The sequence below is a fragment of the Acanthaster planci genome, linkage group LG04, assembly GCF_054643075.1.
Source record: "Acanthaster planci isolate LZ-2023a linkage group LG04, COTS_SCS, whole genome shotgun sequence".
In the NCBI taxonomy this organism is placed as follows: domain Eukaryota; kingdom Metazoa; phylum Echinodermata; class Asteroidea; order Valvatida; family Acanthasteridae; genus Acanthaster; species Acanthaster planci.
Window position 1 is genome coordinate 2,915,151 of NC_141780.1, and position 20,601 is coordinate 2,935,751.

General features: G+C 40.2%; 1 protein-coding gene across 1 annotated transcript; it reads left to right on the forward strand.

The window, feature by feature from the left end:
- Nucleotides 1-567: 567 nt before the first annotated feature.
- On the forward strand, nucleotides 568-20,413 carry LOC110983675 (uncharacterized). The gene is made up of 16 exons (XM_022243114.2): nucleotides 568-697; nucleotides 1,647-2,323; nucleotides 6,761-6,868; nucleotides 7,828-8,076; nucleotides 8,870-8,983; nucleotides 9,490-9,699; nucleotides 10,053-10,124; nucleotides 10,536-10,670; nucleotides 11,370-11,580; nucleotides 12,079-12,218; nucleotides 12,592-12,765; nucleotides 13,317-13,514; nucleotides 14,009-14,220; nucleotides 14,796-14,982; nucleotides 15,599-15,694; nucleotides 16,158-20,413. The coding sequence occupies exons 2-16, from the start codon at nucleotides 1,850-1,852 to the stop codon at nucleotides 16,296-16,298; spliced, it is 2,721 nt and encodes a 906-aa protein (XP_022098806.2). The 5' UTR covers nucleotides 568-697; nucleotides 1,647-1,849; the 3' UTR covers nucleotides 16,299-20,413.
- The last annotated feature ends 188 nt before the right edge of the window (nucleotides 20,414-20,601 follow it).

The window sequence follows — 20,601 nt, forward strand, 5'->3', positions numbered from 1 at the left end:
GCCGATATTACACAATCTGAAGACAATACATGTAATTTCATGAAAGTCAACTGAAAGCACATTACACATAACATGAAATATTATGTATTTGGGATAGGTTTTCGGTGCAATTCGTTCATAAATTTTTGGCCCACCTGCAACCGTGACGGCGGCCGCTAGGCTAAGGGGGTATGGGTCGGTTGAGAGCCCATCAGATATCAGCCATTAAACTTACAAATAACAGACCAATGCCTTGCCCCATTATAGACCTTTTTAAAGTGGGGGTGCCCCCAGTCGAAAGGGGGGGTACTGCAAATGTAGACCTCGCTTCTACCGCCGGTGTTTACTCAGTGCTGTAGAATATGAGAATGCTAAATAAAGTAAACAATTTTTGAAGATTACAAAATATTTCGATATCACATCCTGCAGATTTTATGAAACAATTTTTCAACTCAACTACTACAGGGGGAACCAGGGGGTCACGGCGGTGCGGGCGCGAGGTGACTGGCTAAAAACGCCTGCTGCGAGCTAGCCCCACTTAACTTAAATAGCGCCACCTTTTGGTGGTCACTTAGCTACTGACGCTGTCGACTTGCCTGCCCGCCAGACAGAAGGCGGCCAACTTACTAAGTGAGTGCTCCTTCCTGGTCATAGCAGGTGAAACGTATCAGTGTGGGCATGTTTCCACTCACTGAACACCTTTAGTTGTGTAAAATCAGTAAGTATACTGTATAGGCCTTACTATTAAAAGGAAACAGTTTCATAGATGATAGAGGAATAAAATGTACATGTAGGCCTATGTTCCTCCATGATCAGTCATGTCACTTTATATTTTTTTTATTATTGTCAGTGGTCTTTAATATTCACGAATCAACGTGCCATGATATGTAATATAACATCAATAGAGTTTGTATCTGTCCTTGTTCCATGGTATGATAGTTCCGTACACCTGTCTATGGCATGGAGGAATTCCCATCCTAATTCCTCCGTGCATAACGTCATACGGACTTGACAGTTGACACCCTGTGCACTACTGGACTGGCCTGAAAAATTCTGACAGTTAGGCCTAGTGTTTTCTAAGTTTCTTAGGTCTAAATGCTTTGCAGTAGTTTCCTTGCTCAGCAGTTGACTTTTAAGGACATGTTATCACTGTCTTAGCTCCATTGGTGATGTCCATAGGCTTGAATATGGAAGTTACCGCATTGGGAATTTGATATTTGTCAACTGCAATTACATGTGTACACATAATGTCATAATGCATGTAGGCTACACATGAGAAAATATAATTGCTATAATGGAGAGTAACATGCAAATTTTATTTCTGTCTTTAAAAGTCAAGTTAGTGTGGAAACGGATTCACAAAAGTAGGCCTCAAGTGGCTCATATGAAAGGATTGTGATGGAAGACAATGTAGCCTACGGGGGATCCATAGATGACTACAGGAGAAACTTTGAGGAAAATTTAACGAACTGATATCATTTCTCTCATTAGTCCAATTTTATCGTCAAATCCATTACTATGTGGTGTCAATCCACGCCACAAGCAAGACTTCCTGTTTGTGCACATGGCTGGGGTGACCAGTCTCACATGGTTTGTACACAGGATCTCAAGTGATGTCCGTGTATTTAACTCTCTCCTGATAATTTTGCACCCTTTATTTCTTAAAGGAGTTCATGCCAGTGAGATCTGAAGCTTGACAGTTCCTGCTCTTCAACAGCTGTGAATGAATATCCAATTGGACTGAACCATAGAGCAATGTAGTCCTTCACTGCCAGAACAGTCACATTCAAAGAAGGATTTGCCTATCAGCCTCCAGCAATGATGCTGGTACGCTGGTAGTTTGTTATCTCGTTAACCTCATTTGCTGAGGATGGGAAGTGGTTCGAGTAGCTCCAAGTCGAACACACCATCTCCAGCATCATCGAAGACATCATCAGCCAGAATGCCCGAGCCGTCGAGCCGCGGCACCAGCCGGGGCCGACGGCAGTTTGAGGAGGTCCAATTTGAGGACCCCAACGCGGCCCGCCACCCAGCTCAGGGACAGTCGTCAAATGGCTACGCAGGTGGTCTGGCCCCACAGGCTAACTACGGGAACACACATGGTGGAGGGGGATTCCCCCCTCAAGCCATGTACGGGGGTGGAAATTATGGCGCCTATGGAGGTTACAGCGGACTTCCACAGGACCAGTGGCAGCATGCGGGACATGTGGTCAATACCCAGCAGCGAGTAGCTAACACCTTGCAGTCCCACTACCAACAGGCCCAGGCACCCCCTCAGCTCACCCCTCAGCCAAACCAGGATCCAGATGAGTTCCTATCCATGGCACTCCAGATGCAAGAACTGGTAAGTCTTCATGTTGTGAGGAGAGATTGTCAAATTCATGCTGTAGCCTTGAACTGAGGCCTCATGACAGAATTTGTATATTTCTTGTCCCTTTCTCAGCTGATTGAGAATATGCATTTGATAAGCAACATTTTCTGTCCAACAGTTGTTTGAAAATGAGCCCAGATTACCAGAAGATGAGAGACACAAGTAAGAAGCCAAAACTTTTGGGGTGTTAATGAAAGAAAGGCAGGGTTTTTGTTGGTCTTTTTCATTTTCCTTCCCCTCAGCGCGTAAAACCTCAATGAACCGGTCGCCTCATCACTTAGGAAGGCTGTAAAAGGTGACTTGAAAAAAAATTTCCATTTTTTTTTTCAGCCTTTGCCAAACAAGTTTGTCCCCCAACCCCTAAAAAGTGGTTCTGATCCCTCCCCCCGGCACATCATGCATTGAAATAGAGAGCTGAATATATTTCAATTCAACCACTTAAGACCTCTTGAATCATTTTTGAGAAAAGTTCCAAGTCATCTAACCTTTACACTAGGGAAGACATTTTTTCAAAGCACTTGTGAGGTTGGTAAAAAGCTTAACAATGCTCTGTTCTTTTCAATGTGATTTCCTTACTTGTGCGTATAGTGTAGCTTAAATACCCCCAGAAATGTTAGTCATTGGAATATGACTGGAATTGTCTCAATTCGGAAGTTGTCATTTCCCCAAATTATTCGTTTGTTTAAATGCTGTATTCAACTGTATAAATCAGTGAACATTTCTATGGTATGAACAATTTTACAGTCATTGAAAATAATCAATCTATTTTTGTACCCAGAAAACTGTTTTTAGCTTCAGTAGTTAATTTTAGAACCCCTTTTTTTTGAACTTCTGAGATTTGAGAAAAATTGGGAATTTTGGAGGAGGGAAATTTTGGAGATTTCATTTAAAAATACAGTGCTAAAAAAATGTCAGCAAATATTCACACAACCAGAAAAAAAGGCAAAACTTGGGGGATGGACTGAAGGAAACAAATATAACTGTGCTTCATTATGATTCTTTGATAACCATAAACCAACCAACCTGAGGCCCTATTCAGTATTGCACTTGCCCTACCCTCTCCCACTTTTTCCCTCATAGAGGGAATTTTCTTCCTCTGCAGATTTCTTCTTTTGTTTTCAAATGTCTCACAAGCATGCAAACATGTGTACATTACACATATGTACATGTACATGTGTACCTGGTACATGTACTTCGTTGCGGCACAATAGCCCCAGTGTGGTGTGGTATATGTACATGATTCTTCATTGAACAGCCTTGCAGTATTGATTTCTAGCTATGCTGGTTTCCATAATAAGTCCTGAGGTTTCCACAATACCCTGCCAGTCAATACCGGCCCTTGGGTTCCAGTTTGTAGAGGATGCTGTGGGAGTAAACACATGTGTTCCTTGCTTGCCATTTGGACATTAAATGCATGCTTAATATGTTCATTTTGCTCAAGCTTGCCTACAAAGGTACATTTTTTCAAATGCCATTGCACCCTTTGGTCGTTTTCATATTAGATGGGGCATTATGCATTGTACATTGTACATGTGTGCTCAGTGCTGAATACATGTATGACCCTGTGTATTTTTTCCCATGAAAGATGAACATCCATGCACATGTACCTGTATAGACAAAGTAATGGTTCTTGGAAAGAATTTTAAAAACTGCTGTTTTTCATCTCGAATGAATTTTGAATGTATAAAAGTTTGCTAGTTTTGCGATAAATGATGAAAATAAATTATATATAACTGTACATTAAATCGGGATTGCAAGCAGAGATAAACGTTTGAATAATATTTTAAAAAGAAAAGGTTTGAATAAATGTCAGTGTATTGAAGTTGATCATGACGGCCATGAACACTTCCAGTGAACTTGATGTAGATATTGTAGGACCAAATACATGTACTAAATATTTTTTGGGAGGGGGTGTCTCTGTTTTGTTTTGTTTTCTAGGGAATTTTCCAGCTCCATTGTGTATGAAAGGTACGTGTACATGTAGAAAAAAAATTCTCATGAACTGGACTTGACAGATACTGTAACCATGTAACGTAGCACTAAAATTTTTACAGAGCTTCTCAATAATTAAGAAATCGTAGCCCTGAAATTAGAGTTTGATGGAGAAATGGTTTTAAATATTCAGGGCTTTTCAAAAGCAAAGGATCGCTTGCTGATCAGAGGAATTGCTGCATACGGTAACTTTTTATTTTGCTGAGTTTGACTGTTTTAAAAAGAGGTTGAGGAACTTGAGGATTTTGCTAGAATTTTCTTCATTTTTATGGTTATGGATGGGAATTGTCAGTAGAAATTTGTGTAGAATTGGAGAAAAAAAGAAAATGTTTAAAAAAAAAAAGTTTTAAAAAGAGATTTAGCCCCCTGTCAAGCAGAGCAGGGTGATTGTTTTCCTGTTTTTCCCATCTTCAAAGTTTCGTTGGCTCCAAATAGAGTCAACTCGCAGTTGACGTCAAGAGGATCTGCATATAAATTAGGAAGGCTCTTGATTGCCTGAATTTTGCCACAGGCCTACATGTATGTGTACATCAATACACTTAATCACATACACCTGTACATGTACATATACCTTGTACATGTACATCTTGTTTTACCATCAATGCACAGCAGGCAATCATCTTTAATGACCTTCCATTGTCAGTTTTTCATCAGTGGAGAACTGAAAAAAAAAGAAGATAGATTGGGAAAAAACATGTTTCCATGGTAGTGTGGTACATGAAATGATGTTAAAACCTTTGGAATTGATTTTTTAGATGATTTTGTTTTGCCGCTGCATGATATTACATGTATTTAAAAGCAAGGGGAAACTTAGAATATAAATTGAAATATCTTTTTATGTATTTATTTCATGAGGAAAATTATCATTTACTCTTATGCTTTCAAAGATCTGACACTGATGGGAAAAACACATGTAAAAAATCCTACCTGATATGAAGCAACACCCCAGAATAAAGTTTAGATTGGTTTATTGTTTCATGTTGTTCATTCATGTAAATAGTAGAAATAAGAATTAACGAGAAAAGAAAGCTTGTAGCTAATATGTAGAGGATACAAAACCTAGTTTTTATACTGTTCATTTGATATTGTCACCTCATCAAGATTACAAGTACAATGTTCTTACGTCTTAGACCAGATAAAAAAGTTCCTGTTTCCCATGAACCCTATGTTGATGAAGCAAGCCTTAGACTAATTGGAGGGAAGCACTTTGGGCAAATGTGAAATTGGTAATAAATAAAGAAAAAAGCATGTCCTTGTTATTTGTGGTATAAAAAGGTTCAGCAGACTTAATCATGTTCCTTTATTGTACCCTTCAAGTGTTTTCATTTCAGTTGAAAGAAATGAAAGAAAGAATTGAATTTGTCTTCCTGTCACTACTTTTTAACCAGTGGACAATTTAATAGCTGCAGGATGAATCAATGTGCACAAGAGACAGATTTCTTACCTATATGTTCCTACAGTACCTTGTGTTCAGATGCCATGTAATACATGCAGGAAGCAGAACCTCGGGCGGAGGGAGTGTCTCTTTATGAAGATTACATACATGTACATCTATGCATGTATCTTAGGTACAGAGAATTTAAAAGGAAAACAAAAGCAACACCAGTGGGCAAAAACATCCCAAGAAACCATTACTTTTGTTCCAGTACCCTGTTTGATTGAAACAATCTGAACTCTACTTACAATCTCTCTGTGTTCAAATTTTAAAGGCCATAAATTTACAAGCTACATGTGTATATTTACTGTATTTTTATTGTGCACATCATCACATATACATGTACATATGCCCCTATGGTAATTGAAATGCATCTGTCCTTCTAGAAGCACAGTCAATGCCCAGGTGACAATGGATACAATTCCAGAGTGCTATTTTTAGCTGAAATGATATCTGATAAAATCATTTGGCTGTCATTGCCCTCAAGAATAAAATTTGTTCAGAGACAGATCCGCATTTATAATTCTGTAGTGAATTTTAATGAACTGCATATTTTTTTTTAATTAAGAAAGTTGGAAAGGGACATTTTTATGCATCTGAGAGTGATACCCTTCATCTCTTAAAATTGAAATAATGATAAGATAAATAATAACAAGACACACAGTAAAGCAGGCGGGAAAAAAACTGCAGAAACTTACTCATACATGTAATTATGGACATATACTTATTTACTATCCTGATTTAAGGTACATGTGCGTCTTTCTCTGCTATTGAGAGTTGGACTCCATTTTGAAGTGATACATGTATCTTCACTGGGATTATTCACAACGTGCTTTAATACCATATACCTGTCCAAATTTTTGAGTTTTTGGACGGTAAATGTTTTCATTTTTTTTGAATAGTGGGTCGGTGAATGCTTAAGTTGGTGTAGTAATTGACATGCATATTAATCCTGTTCTGTTTTTTTTTTTAACTCTCTGTAGGGAGAGGATGACATTGTGTTTGAGACATTCCACCATAATAACGGCCGATCGTATACCTGCATCAAGCAGTCCGGAAAACGTCACTATCTAGACAACTGGGACACACAGGTACGGAAAGCAAGCTAGGAACTGTGAAAAATAAAACACTTGAAAACAAGAAGGTGGAAATGAAACTTGTCGGTAAGGAAACCAAAGGAGTTAGCTGGAAGGTACAAGTACATGTAAGTGTCGCAGACATTTTGATCCGCTGTCAGAGCATCAAGTAAATAACCACTACTAAACACTTCATGTAAATACTGATACATGCACCTAAAAAGAACATTTTACTGGGGCATTCATCGTAGATGGGGCATCGGTTGCTCCACGGGTCCATATCAGGTCAGAAGAGTTCAGCAAGCAACTGGAGGGTTTTTGAGTCAGATGAACAGCTTTGTTGCTGGTATAAAAAGTACAGTACATGTACATGTATGTTATGTAGGGGTAAACATGTAATGCAGAATCCAGTGTGAAGGATACGCGTACGTGTATGCTCTCTGCATTAATTCTCAACTGTTTAACTTGTTACAAAGTTGATTTTCTTCTCTTCAATGATTTGATTCCTGTTTTTGTTTGGATTTTTGGGGGGGCCCTGCCCAATGTATATTGTAACACTGTATACTCAGTGTTTGCCTCCGAAGGCTTGTGAAAAAACCACAAGTGTACTCAGGTGGGACTCAAATCTATTACCTCCTTCTTGCTAGTGCAGACGTCCTAACCACTCAACCACCAAACTTGCCAATATCGGCTGGCTGGTTCGAATCAGATTGGCCAGAAAAATCCAAAATTAATTAACATCTCCCTGGCACAAATCCATCCTTGAAAACAGTGATTCCTGTTTTGTTGTGGCAGGTTTCACAAAAATATTGAATTCCTTTCAATGATGATTCCATTAATCATCAGTTCCAATGGATAAGGATACACGTATGCCTGTGTGAAGCTTCTCAGCACAACTTTGAAACTTGTTCTCAGTTTATTCCTCAGTCTTCACCACAGGCTCACCTTTGACCCCATCTCTTGATGTGTTGCAGGAATGGCAAACCTTTCCTAGCGCCTGGGTTGGCCAGGGCCACTTCACAGTGGATGGGGAACCCATTCAGGACCATAGCCCAGCGACCTCGAGCAGCAACAGCAACAACTATGCTCCTCCAACAACCTCCAGAATCCATGATGTCAACGACATTGATGTTTCCCCAGGGTTGGGAGGTGGTAACAGTGACGACAGGGCCGGTACCCTCAGGCATCCAACGAGGGGACGGCTGCTGACCTATATATTTGAGGTAGCCCTCTTTAACCCTCTCAACTTCTCTGCCGTACAAGGTTTTGCTGAGTGTTTAGATTTGAATCGATGAGACCTGTAACATGTGCAGCACATAAATTTTCCCTCAAGTAGCACCATCAGTGTTTTTCTCCCCAGTCACGCTTTCCTGAGTTACAGTTATACCCTAAGCTGAATAGGTGGGGAAATCTGGACAAGGTCAAACTATCCCTGTTTAAAACCTTGTGAGTTCACTTGCCCAATAGATGCTTGTGAACATTAAGAAGAACATAATGATCGGAAACCTGTAGTTTTTAAAATTTGTTTTGAGTATCAGACTTTAGAAATACAGACACAGATAATATCAGTGGTCTGAGCATGAATTGCGTCCTTTTTCCTGCGCATTAATCCTGTAGTTATATCTTGTTGATAGCTCCTCCAGTTTTTCTTCAGTGTTGTAGTCGAGTCTTGTCACAAGACCATTCACAAGTTACGGGATGAATTTAACAGCGACCAAGGAAGGCTTCTTGCACAGTTTATTTGTTTAGCTTACGACTAAAGGCCGGTTCATACTTCGGGCGAATGTGAAACAGATTTGACGTGACGAAAGAATTGCAGTGAAATTTTGCTCGAGTGAAAATGCGAATTCACAGCGCGAATGCTTGATCTGACCTCGCACTTTCACGTTCACGCTGATGTTCAAACCAGCCTTTACATGTAGCTTTAGACTGGATGGCTAATGGTGAACTTGTGCTGGACTTGCAGGGACTTATGATGGACTGAACTACAACGACATTGTATTTTTGTTTGGGCAGGAGAAGCGTAATATCCACTGTTACTTTGACGAGGATTCAGGCATGTGGGTGAAGATGCCAGTGTCGTGGGAACAACACAGTGACTTCATTAAGCCGCTCATTAGACAAACACAGGTAAAGAATCTTTTTTTTTCTTTTGGCTGTTTGGTACGAGGAAGGGCATTACCTAAAACTTTCAAAAGTGGCATTGTATCATGAAAGTGTCAACAAGGTAGCAGTCACTGAAAATGGTTTGTTACGGGGAAGGTAAATTTTTGGACAGAGGGTTTTGGTTGAGGAGGGACGTTACAAAAATAGTACAACGACTGTTCGTGACTGTTTCTCCTGGTGCTTGTATGAGTATGTGGTTTATTGGTGTGTGTTGCTTTGAGAGATATTAAGTCTTAGGAGGGAGCCCATAACACAGACCTCAATTGAAAAAATACTGGGAAGGTTCTCAAACAAATCAGGGAAGTGCGTATATCCGATCTTTGAATGAACTGTCTTGCCTTTTCTTTGTTAACAAATAATCCATCACAGCATTCGGAACCCAAAGGAACTCAAAGGAAAATTCAGTGAAATTTAAAGTTTTCAGAGCAGTGTTTAAAAATTTTGATGGACCATTTCGTTCTGAATTCAAGGAAGCCGTGCCCATGTGGAAAGATAAGTATGACATCATCGCTGCCCTGCGACAGAGCAACTACGACCCGGACGATGCCATATCAACATACTTTGCCATCGGGGACACTGGGGTGATGGACAGTCCTGAGCGACTGACCGGCGTCAATGCCAAGCTTCTTAAAGAGAAGGACGAGAAGATATCGGTGCTGCAGGACAAGTATACCAAATTGGTGAGTGTTGTACAGGCTGTCCGAAGCAACCGTTTAGGGAACTGTTAGCAGTGCGGGGCCAGAGCTGTACATTGAGAGAGTTGTGACATCTTCAGATTAGAAGCCATTTTGGTTCCTAGGATGCCCATGGCCATGCAACCCGGTAGGCATGCTACATGTGTTTTTATGCAGAAAACAATGAATTTTGCAACTTACGTCTTTTGCCGTTTTCTGATTGATGCAGTGCAACGTCATTCACAACAACCAGGGAATTTGGAAACAAAATGGCAACAGATGGTAAAATGAGAACTGCCCTGGAAAAAACTCTGTATAAACTGAAATTTTAAAAATATGTTCTGTTTGTTTATTGACAGCAAAAATCTCACAAGGATATCTGGCACCACAATAAAAAGCTGCAATCGGAGGTGGACAAAATGAAAGCTGAGGTAAGCTCACTTGCCTAGAAAAACCAAAGGTTTTATCTCAGTGTTGGAGCTGGAAAGGGCATGAGCTGAAAATTGGACAAAGAGCTTCCGTCAAGCTTGAAACAGATGGCAGGGTTTGGAGTTTAGATGTTGAAGGATTGGGACTCACTGATGATATGATTGTAGTTCATGGCTTCTACAGCACAAAGATTGGTTATTTTCCAGCCTGGAGGTGGAGACTACGTTAGCAGTCTTCAGTCTCACCATATGTCTAAATTGTATTCTGGATCCATTCTCTTTATATTGTTGTTTTTTTAAGAAGCAGCAGGATTTCACAATTGTCCTGTATGTGGAGGCTAGCGCATGAGTCCTAGCCTAGCCTTCCAGTAGTCTATTTTTCACTCAATGATTTTGGTATACTGTTTGTCACAGCTAGAACAGCTTCGTGAACAGTGCTCTACGCTGGAGGTTGAGGCTAAGACAGCCAGCCTGAGACTGGCAGCCATGCAGCAGGAGAGACCACGGACAGGCAGGCCGGTCACAGCCAGACGCAGGGCTCCAACCCCGGTAAACTTTGGACAAAAGGCTTGTTCATGCTACATTACCTCTTAAGCATGCTTCATGCAGCCTTACCACCTAAACCGTCAAATCCTGTTGGATTTATTTCTACCAGATATCGAAATAAGCATGTGTGACCAAGGCACTCATCTTGCTCTGCGACTAAACAAGTATGCCGGATTTCAGACAAAAACCTGACTTTAGGCATTTTTCATATGGGCTAATTTTAGACCTTAACAAGGTATATTTAGGCTCCTCTGGCCTTCTTACTTTCAGACTCTGCACAGTAACCTGACTGGTATCCTTGAATCAAGCCTAGTTGCTTGACTATGTATGTTGTTGGAATTTTGTTCCTCTTCCGTATGCCAGAAAAACATCTGAAGACTAGTTTGTCGGCAATTTCTAATTTAAACCAATGTGGCTCTTTGGCTGGTGGTTATCTCCTGTTTCCCTTGTATAAAAATTACTGAGAATATTTGTACTCTCCCTGGATGGGATGCTAGTCTATTTTAGGCTGGTCCTCAGCCACTCTGGTACCCATTGGTGCTCCTGGGTGAAGAGAGGCAAGCAGGGGTAAAGTAGCTTGTCCAAGGCCACAACTCATGGCCAGCAGCTGGGTTAGAACCCCAGACCCTCTGGTCATGAGTCGCATGAGAAGAAAATTTGAATATTATCAACCAAGAATTTTTCGCTCTCCTGCTCTCAAAGGACATTGAAACAGCAGAACCAGATACAGATCCCGATTCCACCTTCGATGATTCCCCTAAGCATGCCGTGTCTCCCCCGCAGCCGGCAATAGTGGTAGAGCCCCAGGGTCCTACCATTGACACAGACCTTCTGATCAGTGTGAATAAAGCAGCCAAGGAACTGGACAAGTCCAAGCTGACTCTGAAGAAGGTGGTAACACAGGGCTTCGAGGGTAAGTTTACCACTTGGAAACATGGCCGTACCCCCTCTTAATCTCTTAGCCATGTCCGATAAATTGCACTTATTGAAACATTTTTCGTTGTTCGAAAAATCATACCAAAAAAAGGTAACATTACTCTGAGATTTTACCATATTAAAAAGACAGGGATTGCGCGCATCTTTCCAACTGTAGACATTCTCCGGAAAGCAAACATGCAAACTCTGGCTAGTCTTTGAACCAGATTTATCTGGTTAATCTTAAAAATCTATTTATCAACTACGTTTAATCCAATAGCAGGTTTTACCACACTTTATTTAGATAACCATTAATTTAGTTTTACTTGTTTGGTACTATAAGCCCGTGGAATTTGCCATTATAATGCAGCACTGTGGTAGAATTTCAGTAGCTGTTGAAATAGTTGGCATTGCTTACAGAAAACAGATCCATGAAACTTGCTGGAATCCTATCGAGCTTGTGCAAAATGTAATTCACCAGATCCTATATTTGCAGATTTGAAGGACCTGGTCAAAGCGGCCGTGGCAGGCCTGTCCAAGATGAAGAACATGGACTCCAGCACATCCCAGGAGCTGGAAGACCTGAAGGTGCTCTACAAGAAAGAGTGTCTGCAGAGAAAGCTGCTCTATAACCAGGTGGGTCTCACCCCTTGACTTGTAACTCGGTGTGACCCTGGTTCAGTTCCTTCCTGTTCAAGGAATGGTTTCAACATGATTACACAGAGTGTACCTGATGACATTTGACCTCATGGTTAAAGCCTTTTGTTTTTATGAAGTAGGGGATTCAATTTTCTAATACTTTGGGGAAAAAAGCCCAAATAGCTCATCTTAAAAAAACAGAAATTCATTGAAATTGGTCAAAAATCAGTTTTATTTAACACTGAGAGGAAATAATCAGCTCAGTGTGTTAAGCAAGACATTTTTAAGCACCCATCTCTGCACTTTTATCAAAATTTGCACTTAAACACTTTGGTTAACTATTTGTTCTGTCACCATGTGGGTTTTGTAGCTACAAGAGCTCCGTGGGAACATCCGAGTGTTCTGCCGGGTGCGTTACGACTCTCGTACTGAATGTTGCCTGGGGTTTCCCGACGATCAGGAAATCTGCGCAACCAACCCAGCCGGCAAGAAGATGACCTACACCTTTGATAAAGTCTTCACCCCAGCCTCCAAACAAACAGAGGTATGTGGAAATTAAGCTTTAGAAGTTCACACACTTTGGAAGCTCATTTTGTTTGCTCTCGGGCATTCACTGGATATGTGCTCAAAATGTATCACTTGAAAGTTGTATACTTTCATATGAAATTATTTGGACATTCAGAGCAAATCTATCTGTTGTCATTGTCAATTATTTTTTATTAAATGTACTAAACTTGGCAATTTTTTACAGGTGCACATTAAAAAACTTGCCTGCTTGGTATTTTTTAATTTCAAAGTTCATGTTATCATTAAAATTAACCTTTGTGTAGTATTTGAGAAGAAATGTCTCTTGTCTTTCGAAATTGTTGGTAGTTAATCTCAAGTTATGAAGGTAATCTGTACGGGCTGGGTAAAGCAAAGTAGATATGGCCATCAGCATTTTTGAAGAAGGCCGTATTATAGACATTTTGCAGGAATTTAGCCAAACTCCATTTTTAATGACATTTTGTTTGTAGGTTAATGATAGGGCCAAGCCATGCCATTGGTTCTTGTTCTCACAAAGTTCTAAGTGTCCTCTTGTCTCTTTGCCCAAAGGTCTTTGACTTATCCCTGCCCATCATCACCTCTTGCGTGGACGGCTACAACATTTGCATCATGGCCTACGGCCAGACGGGCTCGGGCAAGACCTACACCATGATGGGGACGAAGGATGACCCAGGGGTCAATGTGCGTTCCATCCGGGAACTCCTGAGGGTCTGCACGGAGAGAGAGCAGGTGTCCTACACACTGAAGGTGACTAGAGACGTCCAGAGACCAGATCTCAGTTGTTATGTGTCAGCTGTGCTGGGGTTTCAACATTGAGTTTCAGTCTTCAAGATGTCTTTGAAAAAGCTAGAACCATGCCTGTTATTTTCTCACTTTGCTTTTATTTCCAAAGGAATTAGATTCCATTCTGCTACTTAGTGGAACCTAGGGACCAGATGGTTTAGAGTAGAAATTGCTTTGTTAGGTTGGAAAAGTTTGAAACAAGGAATCCTGCAAGTGGAAATGTGATTTTTGGGATTGAAAGAATTTCATTCACAATGTGATTGAGTCCATAGTTGGAGTCAGATAGGGTGAATATTCACTTTTTGGAGATGGAATAGAAAGGCCACAGCGCAGGAAGTTGGTAATTGCCAGAGAAGTTAATTTCTGCTGCACTGAGATCAAATGGCCTTTCTTTCCTAATCAGCATAGTGTGCAGTTTCAGTTCGTAAATTGCTTCATGACCTTTGACCATTGACCAGGTGTCTATGCTGGAGGTGTACAACGAGGCCTTGCAGGACCTCCTGTGTGAGAACAGCGACAAGAAGAAGCTGGACATCAAGATGCAGGGCAAGCGGCTGTTGGTCCAGGACCTGACGGAGATCGAGGTGTGCGAGGAAGGCGACATCACGCGGATCATGGAGATGGGTGATGCCAACCGTTCAGTGGCCGCAACCAAGATGAATTCCACTAGGTTCGTCAAAAACGACTTCTCTTTGTCCATGCACAGCTGGAAAGTTTAGTTTTACAGAGCTACTTAGCTCCAAAAATGGCTATGTGCAGAAAATGGTTGCTTGAGAAAAAACAGGATTAGTAATCTACAAAGTCGTTGCATGTGTTTCCTTCTCACTGATGATGCTAGGCAGAGTTTAGCTTAGCATCATCAGCGATGCTAAATCTGGTCAGCTGGTCCAAATGCTGACGGGTTCACCTATACTGCACTCCATCAAGGGATTCTGGTGCTAAATGAATGTTTTTTGTTCCTATGACAGCTTAGAAACGTTAACTGTATGTCTAGTGAAATTTCTATGCTTAGAAACTTTGGAGTTAAACATTTTCTGTGCTTAACAAATTTCTATGCTTAGAGACATTCTTTGGTGAGCAATATTCTTTGCTACGATGTGTTCTAAATGTTCTGTTTGCAGCAAGTTTTCATACTAAACCTCTCCGTGTTAAGCAGCTTTACAAACCTTGCATGCATTGGTGGTTGGTATGATGATGTCAGTTCATGTTCACATTGTCCATATTTGTCCTCTCGCCCAATCACAGCTCTCGGTCCCACCTGCTTCTGATCCTGAATGTGGAGGGTGTGGACAAGGTCTCTAAGGCGACCAGCTATGGCTCCCTCATGCTGGTCGACCTGGCTGGGTCGGAGCGCATTGCCAAGACTGGGGCCACAGGACAGACTCTGGTGGAAGCGGCGGCGATCAACAAATCTCTCACCTCACTCGGCCAGGTATACTTGGTTGACGCTCTTTCAAATTTCAAAATAGATTTTTTTTTTTTTTTTTGGCATTTTGGAGATATTTTTATTTGTTAATTGCTGCCTTACACCATCATGGCTCACATCTCAGTGTATGTCAACACTCGTAATATACGTGCTACAAGACCCATTTGCACAGACAAATGCTAATGCAATCCATGTAATAAAAAGTATGGAGCACAGTGGTTTCTTGCGGGACTGTTCACACGGACAGTGGACAAACTGTATCATAGAGCAGCATACTGCTGTTTAGAAACCTGGGCAATGTTTCCAAGATACATCACGGAGACTTCAGGTTTTGCATAGTCAAAGATCTCCTGAGGTCAGGAGTTGACTGTCATTATAGACCTTTTCTTGGTCGTGTTGTGGTGCCTTCGATCCGTCCTGTTGGGCGCCCTCGTTCTTGTGGATTGTCAGTAATTTGCGTATCAGACTGATTTCTATCCTTGTGCGTAAATGCAGAATATTGCATTGCATATCACTGTTGTCTGTTCATGCTTTCAGGGCACCACTAGTCTGCATAATTAGGCCAAAGGCATAAGGTCTCTTGTGGCTAATCGTGGTATATAAATGGTTCTCTTTTGCACAGGTCTTCCACGGACTACGAACAAGTGCTCTGCACGTCCCCTATCGAAACTCTAAACTGACCCACCTCCTGCAGCAAGCATTGGGCGGAGATGCCAAGGTATTTTTACCACCGATGTCTTTTTTTCAATTGACCTCAACCCACGAGCTTACACTGATAAGTGAAGTGTGCCTCCCCAGGTACTTACTTGGTCCCAGTTCAACACGCAGCATCGCGGTGTGCCGTACCTTATATTTCAACATGCCACACATTCTGACATCTTCAATGAGACTGTTCACAAAATGTGATTCATACAGGTAGTTGTGGCCCTAGATTTAGCAGTGTACTGCATTCTGCATCTTATCACTTATAGTTTCTGTCACATTTGAAACAGAAATAATCTTCGTTTCAATCATTTTCTGTGTATATATTGATATATAAACCTTTTTGTAATCTGGTGTGAGTTAACTTCAGGCCTTGTGCTAAGAGTAGGCTGATCTTTGTTGTGATGGACCAATCTCATCCTTTTTTCTAAATTGTAAACAAGATTTTTATTTTTTTCCATTTTTTTAATACCGAATAGGCATGTCTTTTTGTCAATGTGAGCCCTGACGTCAGCAACATCAGTGAGACACTGAGCACGCTCCAGTTTGGTGCCAACGCTAAGCAAGTGTCACTTGGACAAGCCACAAGGAATGTCTCCAAAGGCGGCCCAAAGAAATAAATGGCGAGAGTCTCAGGATTCGTCATCCTTCGTCAGTGAGGCTTGCCTGAAGAAAATTGACAGACACGCCGTCTTGATAACCGCACTCAGTGAGTGTTTCCACCGGACTTTATAGGGTATAAAGAGTCTCAGTTCAAGGTTAGAAGTTTTGGGAACTTCAAAATCCTGGGAAATTGTCAGATCAGAGGATGTGATCTTACCCCACGCATGCTAACGTTTCAGACATTGGTATGGTTCACTTGGGGAAATTTTTACAGAAACTTTTAAAGCCTTTTTGGTTATTGGGAAGGGTGTGTACTTCCCCCCGCTGGGATTGCTTTGAGAACAAATAGAGGATAAACATTAAGCACTCTTTTTCGTCCAGAATCCCAGCATCCAAAACTACTTTGATTGCAAGATAAGGGAAAACATTGAAATCTTGAAATGACCCCATGTGAACTTCTTAAAATGTTGAATTGACTTTAAAAAAGATCTGTTTTACTGTTCCCAACGGGCGCAGGATGTCTTTTAAAAAGCTAAAAAACACAGCTGTGGTATCTAAAGAGGTATTCCTAGATCTACAGTTTTTCTGTTAATTGTGAAATTATATGAATTAGCTGTTGAAATATGACATATTTATGCTGAAGTCGTCCCAGTGTAGTAAAGGGCGTACTGAACTAAATACCAATATATATTTGCAAGTTGGCAGGAAAGCCTACACTCTCTATAAGTTACACTAGAGTTGTGTCTGCCACATTGACTTAATCATGTGTTAACAAATCATAGCTGTGAACTTTCCAGGCAATGTGGTAAACTGTTGTCCATTATTGCATGATTTTGAATACTCAGTGCCATTTCACTATTCACAAATTGGCACGAAAGGCACACAAACATCATTTGAAGCTCAAGTCCTTACAGCTACCTAGCAGTGAGTACCACCTAGCAAATGTTAACATGCTGGGCACATACCAGCCGAGTCAGTCCCAGACTATGCACATTACATGACACGTTGGGCTGGTAACATGCAGTGTTGTAGTCAAAACCTCTTAAATTATGTCACAAGACATCACAAGACCATCACATAACAGCATTCCTCTTAACTCTGAGCACTTTTATTTACACGAATTATAAATATTTGGCACAAGTAACTACATTCCTTTGAGAATGTTTTCAAAGTAACTTAAAGCAGTCTAAGAATTATCACTTTGTCACTTAAAAGCCATATTTGTTTAATAAAAAGAAACACTTCAAAATCAAAGCAAATATTTGTATGAATACTTCAAATACAGTTTTTTCTAAAACGGGTTCAGCCATATTTGATAAGGAGCCATTTTAAATTGACAGTAGTCCGAATCTACCTGGAAAACCTTTACACTTCACCATCAACCTCCATTCAAACCAGTGCCCCTTTGGCTAGTCACCATTTCCTGCCCTACCACAAAGACATTTTAGTCTTTTTCTGGGTAAATAATAAGAAAAAGTTATATGCTTTCCTAGAAACAATCGTAAAAGTATTTTTTTAAAGCCAAAGATATGTTTTGAAGGTGTGTGCGTGCCAAAAGCTGTAACATAAGAGTTCCTTATATTAGAAATGCGTGTCTATATATAAATATATTTATGTGTGCCAGTCATGCAGTGCTATTTTAGTGTCTATGGATAGATTTATGCAAGTGTTTTCACCTTGATTTGTAACAGTATTTTTGTACATCAAAGATTAAACTATGCACTTGGCACCTAAGTGATATTGGAAAAAAATATATATATCTAAGAATGCATATTTTTTGTATTCATGCAGATTTGTAATACCCAGTTCAACTGGTAAACATGCGTATTGATTGAATGTATAAAAGTCAGGGAAAATGACTTCTGCAGTTTATGTGGTGTGACAGTTTCCATAGTGAAATGATCAGTGCTCATTCCGAAATGTACACATTTATGATTGCCATATGTAGGAAGCAAACATTAATAAGAAAGTGACACAAAAATAATCTTTAAAGGAGAAGGAGATGGAACTGGAAAAAAGAATTAAGGGGCTTTGATGAATTGAGCTATGATCTTTCATTATTTTGAAGGTTGGTAATTTGAAATGTGTTAATTACTGTTGGGATAATAATTATAAGTACTCACTGGTAGTGTTGTAGTACTCGTACTCGAGTACTACTCTGAGAGTAGTGAGTCACTACTCTCAGAGACAAAGTCTTCTTAGTATCACATGTTTTGACAGGTTTGGATTTGTGGGTTTTTCTTATAAATCTAAAATTATCATTCTTCTTGAATCCAGTTTACATCATATCACCAAAACGGAAACAAGATGTTGTTTCTCGGGATGGCAAGCAGAAAAACCACAAATCGTGAATATTAAACGTGGCCTGATATACACTTCACTTTCACAGCTGCTATACACGTACAGTGAAACTGCAACTCTTGTTATGAGTTAAACTTCCATGGCCTCCATGTCATGCACAGATGATGAGTAGTTTTGGGAAAGTAAGTCTCACTTTTCTTTTCACATGCTCTGTGTTCAACTTGATTCCCTGGGAAAGTTTCCTTTTCATAGTTCCTGATCATCATTTTGCATTTGTTGATAACCTGGGTCATGTTTGTATTGCTGCACTGTGGCTTGGAAGCACACACCAGTCTGTGATACTGGCAACAGCCATAACCCATTGAGTTGTGTGTAATTTCGAGCTGCAGTCAATTAATTTGGACACTGCTTAATATTAGCCGACAAACAGTCTAATGCCAAAAGAATTGCATGGTGTTCCAGCTGGTAATCTGTTTTTGCGGAGCAATTTTCTCTGTGCAGTTTCAGAAAATTGGCCTGAGGAATTTTTGGATGCATGAATATGTGCATGCTTGCTTCAGAGCCACAGGGTAAAACTGTAGTCATTATAATAACTTGAGATTAGGAGCCATGTAGCTTGTTCCTAATTTTGTTTTGATCAACAAAGGAGGAAGTAATTTGAAGTAATAACCCACTTTTATGTTTTGCCCCGCCCTTCCCTTTGGTATTCTTTAGCGATGAAGTAATTACTCTTCTTTGTATTTGTTTAAGTGAGCCTGTCATTTTGAGGGAACAACCAGCTCAATTGACGAATGTAATCTAATGCAGGAGGAGTATATTGTGTTGATAAACTTATGGCATTGTTTTGTTTATTCTTTTTTATATATATATTTAAATGATCTACTTAAGAAAAGTATGGCAAGTGTTTTTTTCCTAATAAAGAAAATAATGGTTTGTTTGGGTGCTGGAATGAGATGCTACAGTAGGAAATTGTCTTTGGACCATACCAGGTGGTTCCTGCCCTCTACTGGAATATGTTATGTGGGTCTTTCCCAAGTTTGTGTTGTAGTTGGTTTATAGTAGGAAGTTGGAAGTTTGTTTTTGAATCAGTCGAGTAAAAAACCAAGGCAATTTAGCCGGTGCCCGACTGACTTTTAAACAGGTCAGTAAAGAAAAGAGAGATGGAAATACCGAGCGGAAACTCACATACAGTAAGTGGAATGGCAGCAGAAAGGTTTGACAGAAATGCAAACAACTGCATTCAATATTTATAGTAGTTCAATTTTATTGTATGCTCACAGATATTTTATTCACAACACAAGACCTAAGAATTGCCAGCATTATGTCAATTAATTACTGCACATTTGACAAACTGTAACCTCATTTGGCATGCATCTGACTAGAATAGTGTGTATCAATATGTCCATCTGCACATGATATACATAATATAGAGGATATGTATTTTGGCAGCATTCATTCGATATGTGGGACAGGTGTAAGACTATAATCTACCCTAAATGAACTTGCATTGTATCTACTACTGTAGACTGACTGGGACATTACAGTTCTTTTATTATTTTTTTTTAAGTTTTGGACTTGATTTGTCGTTTTGACAGATAAAGGCCGAAAATTTTAAAAAAGGAGTTCAAAAGGCCTACTCATGTTGATACGTTGAAATCATGTTGAAGTCACAGAGTACTTACTCCAATATGGCAGAGGCTTATCCAGTCGAACAACTGGTCTTTGATGGGTTGAAATATTGTGGTAACTCATCTTGAATATGGCTTTGAGGTGATCTACCTTGCATTTAGCATTTCTTCAGCATTAAATGATCGATAGAATTGGCCAAAAATTTGCCTGTGTAGCAAGCGTGTTCATTTATGTGTGCCGCTGCAATGCAGTGAAAAAGTAAAGATTTTTCTTTAACATTTAAATGATACGAACCCAGAGCACGGCAGCCGTTTACTGTGGGCGCTAGATTTATTACATGTACTAGCTGGTGTCCAACAATGCCCCTCCACCTCACGTGAACGCATCTCC